This window comes from Colobus angolensis, unplaced genomic scaffold (assembly GCF_000951035.1).
Source record: "Colobus angolensis palliatus isolate OR3802 unplaced genomic scaffold, Cang.pa_1.0 Scaffold10, whole genome shotgun sequence".
NCBI lineage: Eukaryota > Metazoa > Chordata > Mammalia > Primates > Cercopithecidae > Colobus > Colobus angolensis.
The window spans coordinates 18887246-18898486 of NW_012110919.1; the positions used below are offsets into that span (position 1 = coordinate 18887246).

Here is an 11241-nt window from a genome sequence, read left to right on the forward strand (position 1 = left end):
TTTTACCTCTTCCATAACACACATCTATACCTCTCCCAGCATGCATATTCTCTAAGACATTCATATTGGTTAACTGCAATTCAATATAGCATATTCATATCATGTGAATAAAAATATTATACGTAGTGATCTATGTGGCCAGGCTTTAACCAATATGAAATGATCACGTATCCACACACAGCCTCACACACAGAGTGACAGACCCATGAAGTTCTTCCTGGTTGCTCTGGGGTGGGGCTTCAGCTGTTTTCATGGATTTGTTCATTTTGCTTGTCACAACATGAACATGGTTGCTATTGATACCTTAGAACCTTCCCTTAGGTGTGATCCCTGGTGTTTGTGTAGAATCCAGTGGTTTCCAGCCAGTGGGAAGAAGCATCCAAGACACCAAGGGAGTGTTTCCAAAAGGCACTTGCTTGGATCCCACTTCTTGAGAATCAGATCCAGGAGGTCTAGAGTAGGGCCTTGGCTATGTGTCTTCTGAAACAGCTCCAAGCACAGTGACGCGTCCTCATTGGAGGTCCTTTGGGCATATAAATGTGTATTGCTTGCACTTTTTCTGGCTATTGTAGTTGGTGTTCAGTGAACAGCCAGACAGTACATTCTAAATCATAAGCTTGATCTTTACTTCATCAGAAAAGAGAGATCAGCATCCGAGTTCATGACCACACCTGGTCTCGTAGTGAGTGCTGAGCTTTGGGCACATCAGGAACTCACCTCCTTTTGTGTGGTCCGTGCCTCTTGATTCCATGCAGAGCAGGGACAGCTCTGCAATGCTGGAATTTTATGGGAATCCTTTGTTATTCCCTGGGTCATGAGAATCCTTAGAACAGATCCCAAGTCATGTTTCAGGGGGCTGAGAGTGTGACGTGTCACACTGAGAGCTGGCTTCTGCCTATAGAACAGTATGCCCAGTCCACTCCTGGTAGAGGAAACTAAGAAAGAAGGGGTCGGATGGTGGTCTGGTGGACACAGATGTCATTCCTTAACATGCAAGGACATTCTCGACCTTTAAATCAGGAATGGGAACAGTGAGCAGCCAAGCAAAGTCACACAGAAGTCAGGCCACCTCCCTGCCGCAGGGCCAGCGATCACGGAGTGCCAAGTAGGTGGCTCCCCTATGGCCGTGCCCTCAGGGAGCCCTAAGTAGGCAGTAAAGATAGCAGATTTTTCCCTCATTTTCCATCAGCAGTGCTGACAGCACATTCACTGTGAATGAGATCCAGCATGAACAGAATCCCTGCCTCTTCAGGAAGCCCAGCTATCTCAGGGAATGCACAGAATGAAGCCATATGAAGCAAAACTTCTGGAAGCTCACTCTGCCACTTTATTAACTGATCTTGCTGGCCAGAAACCTTAGCATTTGCTAAACTGTCCTCAGGGCCATCCAGGTAGGGCCCTGGGGGCCCTCCAAAGTCCTTCAGAACTCTTGAGAGTCTGTGGTTCTACGAGGCTACCGTAGCGCCCTCTGAGGCTTTGTGTAACCAGCCCAGGAGGGGAGTCTTCCAGCATTCCTGTGCCAAGGACCTTTAGCCCAGTGCTTCCAGAAATGTTAATGTATGTTCACATCCCCTGGAGATCTTGTTAAAATGCAGACTCTCATTCAGTAGACCTGGGTGGGGCCTGAGAGTCAGCATTTCCCACAAGCTCCCAGGTGGTGCTGATGCTGTTGTGCATGGAACACACTCTGAGTAGTCCGGGGTTCTAGCAGCAATGAAAGGCTCTCACTTCATCCTCTGAGGTACAGTTGCCCTTCAGCCTGTGCACGCAGTCACCGACCCAGAGGGAGGGAAGGAGCGCTGGCATCTCACCGATCCCAGCAGTCTTTCCTGACGCCTGTGCACAGTGTATCTCCTCTCACCGTCTCGATGGCCGCTCTTCCTCCGCAGCTCCTTCTGGATGCTGGGGCCAAGGTGGAAGGCTCGGTGGAGCACGGCGAGGAGAACTACTCGGAAACACCCCTCCAGCTGGCAGCTGCTGTAGGTAAGAGCTGCCAGTTCCCACCCTGGCCAGGGAGCTCCAGCGCACCCTGGCCCTTGAAGTGCCTGTGACTATATTTTTGCTTTATTCTCTTATAAAACCCCCTTCTCTGGGCTTGCAGGAAATTTTGAGCTGGTTAGTTTGCTGTTGGAGCGTGGTGCCGATCCCCTGATAGGAACCATGTACAGGAATGGAATTTCTACAACCCCCCAGGGTGATATGAACTCTTTCAGCCAGGCTGCAGCCCACGGACACAGGTAGGCTAGGATGGGCCAGAGCCAGAGATTCCGAGTGGTGCTTGTTAAAAATGCAGATTCCCAGGCCTACCCCAGACCCATTGTCTCTCTGGATGTGGGGCCCAGAGGCAGTGTGAGGTGGTCCAGGCCCCGGGCCTGGCCAGAGCGACCCTGCCTGCCAGCTGACAGCCAGCTCCATGCAGCGCACATCCACTCAGAATGCCTTCTTTTACCCGCTCCCGGCCGGCTTTAAACTCACGGAGAGACGTCACTCTTGGTTGGTTTTGCTCAGAGCACCTCATGTCAGCTGCCATGAAGTACAAGAATCCATTTTAAAAATAATAAAACCTTTCATGTTTGGTGACTTTCCTTCTACATCTCCTTCGGAATTTCCCCCCGATCATCAGCTTTCATTACACATAACCCCGAGCAAAGCACATTCACTGTGGAGGGAGGGCAGGCTGACGGTGACAAGTGCAGAGTTCTAGAGCCTTCTAGATTTTTGAGGAAATCACTTAGGTCCAAGTTGCCTCAAGGAAACAAGGCCAGTCGTGCCCCATCATCTCCTCCATCCCCTAAACGTGACACCCACTGTTAGGCCTCTGAAAATGCCACCCGTTGTTCTCGTCATCCTCCCACCCAAGTTAGTGGCCCCCTGCTTCCGCAGCCTGCCCTTGCCCTGCCCCGGCAAAGCCACTTCCATCTCTGAGTGTCATCCTCTCTGGGTTTATGATTGACAGGAATGTGTTCCGCAAACTGCTCGCCCAGCCAGAGAAGGAGAAGAGTGATATCCTGTCCCTGGAGGAGATTCTGGCTGAGGGGACTGACCTGGCAGAGACAGCCCCGCCCCCCCTGTGTGCCAGCCGCAACAGCAAGGCCAAACTGAGGGCCCTGAGGGAGGCCATGTATCACAGCGCTGAGCATGGCTACGTGGATGTCACAATTGATATCAGGAGCATAGGTCAGTCTGGGCACCCTCCACCATGGCCGCCAGCTTTAGGTCCACACACACATGAGCATGCATACATGCACACACACACACATGCAAAACACGCATATGCGCACACACACAAGGGGGCCCAGGGAGCCTCCCCTTTACCAGTTGAAACACTTCCAGGCCAAGATGCCCACACCATCCCCATAGATAGCAGCGTCCTGCCTGCCCCAAAGACCCATCCTCAGACCATGTTTCCATGATTCCCAAACACTGGACCCTGGGGCAGGAATTCAAATCACCTGGGGAACTTGTCTGAATACCGATTGCCAGGCCCTACACCCAGAGGCTCTGCTGTCGAGGGTCTGGATGGATAAAGGCTGGAAATCTTTATATTTAACAATCATCCCAGGTGGTTCCCAGTGGTTGAGGAATCACTGCCTTTAGAGCAGCCAACTCCATGAAGCAGCACTGGGCAGTTGTTAGGGTGAGGGCGCCCCTTTCTTACCACAACTCCTCTTGAGCTTCTGAGGGCAAATCCACTCTCAGGAAGGTTAAGCTGGCTCTTCCTTGGGTGAGCTAGCCCAGAGCCATCTCCTCCGTGTGTCTGGGGAACAAGGCTAGCCTAGCCTTCACCAGCCTAGTGTCTTTCGCTCTAGCTTGGAAACAGCCGGACCTAGCCATGGGTCCCTAAACACAGGGTGTGGCAGATTAAGGCAGGCTGAGGGCTGAGGAGAAGACTCCTAATGCTGTTCTGGAAACGACCTCTCTCCAGGGAAGGTGGGGAGGGGTTAGTACGTGAAACATTTGTGCTATTGCCCTGGGAGCCCATTTTGCATGATTGTGAAGCTCGAGATTCTGAATGGGCTACTTGTTATAAACAGTAGCGAGATTCCTCCTCAGTCTGTGCCTCTGCATGAGAGGGGAGAGGCAAATTATAGCAATCAGCTGCTGGAGAGGCCCCTGTTAAAGGAGGAAGACCTGATGAAGTACCTGCAGATGGAAATGTTGTTTTGCACAGAGGAGCAGCAGGAATATCTTCCCATGTCTTCTTATTCGGGTATAAATATCTCTCTTAGCCAGAGCTGTAAATGGTGAAGTCCACCAATGGGTTTCACCAGCTCTAAGCTCTCATCTGGGCATGGATGTGTTCCAGATCCTTGGGCACATCCACTCTTTAATCCTGGGCAAGACTCTTCTCCCCACTGAGCTGCTTTCCCCAGTAAGTAAAGGGGATGGAGCCTATGCGCTCAGAATCCAGAAGTATGGAATATGCATAAGTAGCATGCATAATCATTCCAATAGGCTACACGATGATTATAGCTTGTGAAATGCAGCCCCTAATAATATGAGTAGCATGCAGAGATGGACACCCATAGTTGAGGGAATTAAATTATGACCTTTAATTTCAACTTTTGCAGGTCTTTGGAAAAAACCTACACTTGTTCTATTCGTTGAAAGTCAATCCCTTGGTCTCATCATTTAGTAATGTCCTAGGGAAAAGCCAACTTCCAGATAAAAACTCGCCTACTCCTCTGGTTGTTTTCTGCCTTTCCCCTCTCTCTCCCCCTCCCCTGCCACCTTCCCTGGCTCCTCTCCCCGCTCCAGGCGTCCCGTGGACTCTACACACATGGCTGGAGTCTTTGCGGATCGCCTTCCAGCAGCACCGCAGGCCTCTCATCCAGTGCTTGTTAAAGGAGTTTAAGACCATTCAGGAGGAGGAATACACGGAGGAGCTCGTGACCCAAGGCCTGCCCCTGATGTTTGAGATCCTGAAAGCCAGCAAGGTATGTGGGGTTTGAGGCTGTTGTGGTCATCGGCAGACAACATAGCCGGAGGTTCCCAGATCTGAACGGTATTTTAGCCTGGGGTTCCCCTTTGAGTGGGATCACTACGGTCATAGCACCCAGTGGCGAATGTACCCCAGCAGACGAAAGCTACCTGTGCACTCATTTGCAGGGCGGCTGTCTTGCTGAGCATCTGCATGAGCTGAGGCACTTGGGCACATGGGTACATGGACAGCTTAGATACCTTCTAACTCAAGGAACTTGCAGAAGAGCTAGAAAGATGATACCAACATGTGTGCCCCAACAGCATTATGAGACAGCTGATAAGACAGTATTAAATTTGGGGGTGCAGGCTAGGAGAGGTGTGGGAGTTCAGGAGGGAGTAATGGGAGGGTGGGCCCCCCTGAGGTGCTGAGACTAGACCGTGTCAGGATGGACGATAGGAATCGGTAGGATGAGGGAAATGGGTGCAACTTTCTGGATAAATAGAACACAGACCCTGCTGAGGTTTCTGGAAAGCCAGGCCTTGGGAGAAGGCTTTTCAGGTCGAGAGGGTCAAATGAACCTAGCTCTGACCTCTTGGGATTTACCCCTGCTGACGCCTATATCCCCAGCAACAGGGAAATGCAGCCTCTTCCTAACAGCAGTCCAGCCTTTCAACTATTACAACATTAATTCTTAAAAATCTCTTTGGGGTTGTTTGGTGATGCTCTCTAGACGCTCCAGTCCCCGCAGGACCCCAGCACCAGCCCTCTCACCTCTTTGCCCCAGAACAGCCTTTGTGGAACTCTGGGGTCTACCACGGAGCCTGGGAAGTCTCAGTGGAAATTGGCCTCTGAACCAAAGGGCAGTGTGGGTCCGCCTGCCAAACTGGGCTGCGTGACTGTCCATGGGGCGTTAGAGGGGACATGGGGCTGCTTCCTCCACACAGCAGGGAGAGCCCTTCAGTAAGGAGGCAGCAACACAGCATCTCTGCTTTCGGAGCTCTGGGCCTCGGGTGGAAAGCAAGTCCCATTAGGTGTTCTCATTAGCGCCTGTCCTTAGCCTGGTGTCGCTGGGCCATCTGCAGGCTGGATTTGTGCTTAAGGTCAAGACCCACCAGGACCCCAAATGGGAGCAGGTACATCAGGCCTAGGATAACAAGCTTCAGCGAGTCCATGAGGAGTAAAACCTGTTGGAAGCATTTCAAAGCCAAACTCCCTGCCCGACTTAAAAATAAGTAAATGAATAAAGAGGCTTTCACCTGAAATCACCTAAGAAACTGTTTTAAGGAGAAACATTGCTGGGTCTGTTCCCAGGGTCTGGTGTTCAATCATTTTTGAGGTTTTCTTTGTCTGTTTGTTGTTTTTAACTTTTCTTCAGGCTATACTGGGAATTCCAGAATTTATTGAGACATTCAGTGTATTAAGTAAACCTAAACTGTGCGTTCTAAAACTTTACTTTGAAGTATGACATATGTACAGAAAAGTGCCCAGCTCATAACTACAAAGCCAAATGAATTTTCATAAGATAGACAAACTGTTCAATCCGCATCCAGACCAAGAAATGGAACATGACTAGCACCCGAGTGGTCCCCTCTCACCCTGCTCTGCTGCTATCCCCCAAAGGGCCGCCACTCTCCCGATGTCTGACACCACACTTTGTTTTGCCTGGAGCCACAGTGCGTTTGACTTGGACAGCTCATTAGATAGGAAATAGTTCTCAGAACCTGAACCCATGATTATAAGAATCTACAGGCTGCAGCGTACAAACTACCCTCCATTCACAGAAGTGGTGGGTGCTCCCATCGTTTAATAGTCATTTGAAAATCAGGTTGACTGGGTACGGTGGCTCATGCCCATAATCCCAGCACTTTGGGAGGTCGAGGTGGGAGGATCGCTTGAGCCCAGGAGTTCGAGATTAGCCTGGACAACATGATGAAACTCCATCTCTACAAAAAATACAAAAATTAACTGGGCATCCTGGTGTCTCAAGAGGAGGGAGGCAGTGAAGGATGTTTTGCTTTTACAGGGGGTTCAATGGCATCCCCTACTGGTGAAATGTGGCTTTACACATCCCATGAACTGACCACCGGCCCGGGGGAGGTTAAAGAGGAAATCAGTTTCCCCGAGCCTGCAGGGTGAAGTCACCCATTCCCCAAGCACGGCGGACATTCTTATGGTCAAAAGAAAAACTGGAGAGAGATGATGACAGAGAAATTCCAAGTTGAGAAGACAGTCTCCTGTTGGACGATAGGGCGGCCATCCATCACATAGCCAGCCGGCATTGTTCCTTTTCCCTGCACTCTAGAATTCCTGTTCAAATGTTTGTCCAAACAAATATCGTTTGTTGTTTTTTTTTTTTCTTTTTTAAGACAAAGTCACGCTCTGTCGCCCAGACTGGAATGCAGCAGCAGTATGATCTTGGTTCACTACAACCTCCGCCTCACAGGTTCAAGTCATTCTTGTGTCTCAGCCTCCCAAGTGGCTGGGATTACAGGCATGCACCACCATTCCTGGCTAATTTTTGTATTTTTAGTAGAAACAGGGTTTCACCATGTTGGCCAGGGTGATCTCGAACTCCTGATCTCAAGCAATCCTCCCATCTCAGCCTCCCCAAGTGCTGGGATTAGAAGTGTGAGCCACTGCTTCTGGCCAAACACCTTGTTTTATCAGAGTAGTGAATAGATTATTGCCAATAAATCCACTTTATGGTCAGTTTTTAGAAACAGCTGTCCTGTAAAATGAGGCATATTCCTGCCACCATTCTTGGTTTGTGCTCAAACCATACTTGAAATCTGACCGCACATCTGCTTCTATGTTCTTGCTTCTAAATTTGAACTTCAAATGAATTCAGCGTCTCCAGACTTCCCCAGGAGCAGAACAATATATTCATTTTTTTAAATACATCTGTTTAAAAAGAGTTCCCAACTTCTTTTTCTTTCTTTTTAAGATGGAGTCTTGCTCTGTTGCCCAGGCTGGAGTGCAGTGGTGCAATCTCAGCTCACTACAACCTCTGCCTCCTGGGTTCAGGCAATTCTCCTGCCTCAGCCTCCCAAGTATGCTGGAACCACAGGTGCGTGCCACCACTCCCAGCTAATTTTTGTATTTTTAGTAGAGACGGGGTTTTACCACATTGGCCGGGATGGCCTCAATCTCTTGACCTCCTGATCTGCCTGCTTTGGCCTCCCAAAGTGTTGGGATTTCAGGTGTGAGCCACTGTGCCCGGCCTTTTTTTTTTTTTTCTTTTTGAGACAAAGTCTCACTCTGTTGCCCAGGCTGGAGTGTAGTGGTATGATCTCAGCTCACTGCTACCTTGCAACCTCTGCCTCTCAGGTTCAAGCTATTCTCGTGTCTCAGCCTCCTAAGTAGCTAGGATTACAGGCACCCACCACTATGCCTGGCTACTTTTTGTAGTTTTAGTAGAGATGGAGTTTCACTGTGTTAGCCAGGATGGTCTTGATCTCCTGATCTTGTGATCTGCCTACCTCGGCCTCCCAAAGTGCTGGGATTACAGGCATGAGCCACCACATCTGGCCTCTAGCTTATTTTTCTAACACATAATTCCTCTAGACATAATCAAGAGATAATCAGGAGTGCCCACTTGGTTCCAGGCACTACCGTGGTGATGGGACAGACATGTTCTTTATCCTCCTGGAGCTTACTGACAGGAAGCAAGAAAATAAATAACAAAACAGAGTCAGAGCATGATCAGTGTTTACAAAATGAAACTGGACCATTATGGTCTCTGGGGGTGGGGCTGGTGAGGTCTAACTTAGACAAAATGGTCAGGAAGTTTTCCCTGAGAAGGTGGCATTTGAACAACCACCTAAGTGAGGAAAAGCTTCCAGCCGTGCAGAGATCTGGGGCAAAAGCATTCCACGTAAGAGAACTGCAGGTGATTAGGCTCCTAGTAGGAACATGTTTGTGTGCTCAAAGGAAAAAGTATAGGAGATAAAAATCAGATTGCACTGGGCCAGGGAAAGTTTGGGTTTTCTTCTGTGTGTAATGAATGGGACACGACAAGAGAGGTTTTAGATGGGGGCGAAGTGTGATCTGTGGGGGTTTTTTAAAATTTTTTTTAAGTTTTTAAGATTTTCATTTTGCGATGAAAAACTCAAAACTTAAAATGTTTCTGTTTTTAAACATTTTATTTTAAGATAATTGTAGATTCATGCAGTTGTAAAAAGTAATACAGAGAGATTCCTGTGTGCCATTTACACAGGGGGATCTCAGTTTCTCCCAACAGCAATATAAAACTATGGTAAAATATCACAACCAACATAGTGACATGATTGTCAACATGCAGAAAATTCCCATCACCACAAGAATTCCTCATGTTGCCCTTTTAGAACCACACCCACTTCCCTCCTGCCTCCGCCCATCAGCCCCTACCTAGCCTCCATTTCTCTAATTTTGTCATTTAAAGAATGTGATTTAAATGGAATCATACAGTATGTAATTTTGGAGATTGGACTTTTGTCACTTATCATAATTCTCAGAAGATCATCCAGGATGTTGCATGTATCCACAGCTTGTCTTTTCATTGCTGCGTAGTATTCCATGGAATAGATGTACCCCAGTTTGCTTAAGCTCGCAACTGTTGAAGGACATCTGAGTTGTTTCCAGTTTTAGGCTATCACAAGTAAAGCTGTTACAAACATTTATGCACAGGTTTTTGTGTGACTCTATCTTCATTTCTCTGGTATAAATGCCTAGGAGTACAACTGCTTGGTTTTATGGTAGTTGCATGTCTGGTTTTTAAATAAACTGCCAAACTGTTTCCCAAAGTGACTGTACCCTATTACATTCCCACTGGAAAAGACTGAGTAATTCAGTTTCTCCATATCCTCACTGTTTGATGTTGTCACTATTTTTCATTTTAGCCATTCCGATAGGTATGTAGTGATATCTCATTGTAGTTTTAATTTGCATTTCCCTAAATGTCTAATGATGTTGAATATATTTTCATGTGCTTGTCCACCATTTGTATATCTCTTCAAGTGAAATGTCTCTTTGTGTCTTAAGCCTGTGTTCTAAATGTTTGCATTTCTACTGTTGAATTTTGATTGTTCTTTATGTATAGTAGATACTAGTCCTTTGTCAGATATGCGGTTTGCAAATATTTTCTCCAACTCTGTAGCTTGTCTTTTCATCCTGCTATCTTGATGCTGGCATTGATTTATATTTTTATTCATTCACTTGAAAATCTTCTTGGTCCATGGTATTATGAGTGGTCTTTGATTGAAATCTGGATGTTTTCTGAGGCTCTTGATCTTATTTAGACCTTCTGCTTTAGTTGACCTTCTCTGACACTGTTCTGACAGGGGAAGAGTGGCTGTCACCTCATTATTGCCAGATGGATGTAGAAATCCAGGTTCCCCTACTTGGCCTCTGTTGGTACCCAAGTTAGGGGCTAGTTATTCGGGGTAGGCGGGAGCAGGTAAGTGTTCTGGCCCCCACGTGGTCTTCTCTGACATGTGGTGGGGGTGGCCTCATGACTACTGGGCAGTGATAAGAGTCTGACTCTCCAGTGGTGTCCTGTGACTCCACCCCAGCAGGGAGTGGGAGAGATGCCTCATTACTGCTGGGTGAGAGGGGAACACAGGCTCCCTGGGTCTCCACTGACACCTGGGTGTCAGGGGGTTGGGCCAAGGCTCTTTACTGGCTGGTGGGGATAAAGGTCCTGGCTCCCTGCTTGACCTTCAATGACACCATCTCGGTGGAGTTTCAGGGGTGCCCTGTTGCAGCCTGGCAAGGGTAGAAGTCTAGGCTTCCCACTTGACTTTTGCTGGCAAGGTGAGTCCACAGGTTTTCTGTGCTGTTTGGCTGGAGTAGAGCAGCTATTATCTAAAAGTTTTCTGCCTTCTAGGCTATCCCTTTAGTGGTCCTTTGGCTACCAAGAACAGGGTTTTGTTGTGTTTTTTTCCCCATCTGTGCCATCAGTTGCAGCTTCTTCAATGTCAAGTATGGGATGATAAGGCAAAAAGGAAGTCCAGTGAAACCACCACTGTGCTGCTCCCCCAGTCCTAAGCTCCCTAGGTTGTCTGCCATCTTCTCTCTACCTTTTAAAGTCTTCTTATGTTTCTTTTATATATAATGTCCAGGGTTTTTAGTTGCACTTTGCAAAAGGATTAGGGAAAAGTATGTCTATTACATCTTCCTGAAGCAGAAGTAATCATGTGTTTTTAAAAGATCAATCTGGCCGGGCGCGGTGGCTCAATCCCAGCACTTTGGGAGGCCGAGACGGGCGGATCACGAGGTCGGGAGATCAAGACCATCCTGGCTAACATGATGAAACCCCGTCTCTACTAAAAAATACAAAA

At 48.0% G+C, this 11241-nt stretch overlaps 1 protein-coding gene across 1 annotated transcript in view; it reads left to right on the forward strand.

Moving 5' to 3' along the window:
- Nucleotides 1–11241, forward strand: part of BTBD11 (BTB (POZ) domain containing 11) — a 341497-nt gene that overhangs the window by 295205 nt on the left and 35051 nt on the right. Inside the window, exons 9-12 of the mRNA XM_011937042.1 lie at nt 1890–1983; nt 2102–2237; nt 2957–3177; nt 4759–4937. Coding sequence (XP_011792432.1) covers nt 1890–1983; nt 2102–2237; nt 2957–3177; nt 4759–4937 — 630 coding nt within the window. The remainder of the gene's footprint in view (nt 1–1889; nt 1984–2101; nt 2238–2956; nt 3178–4758; nt 4938–11241) is intronic.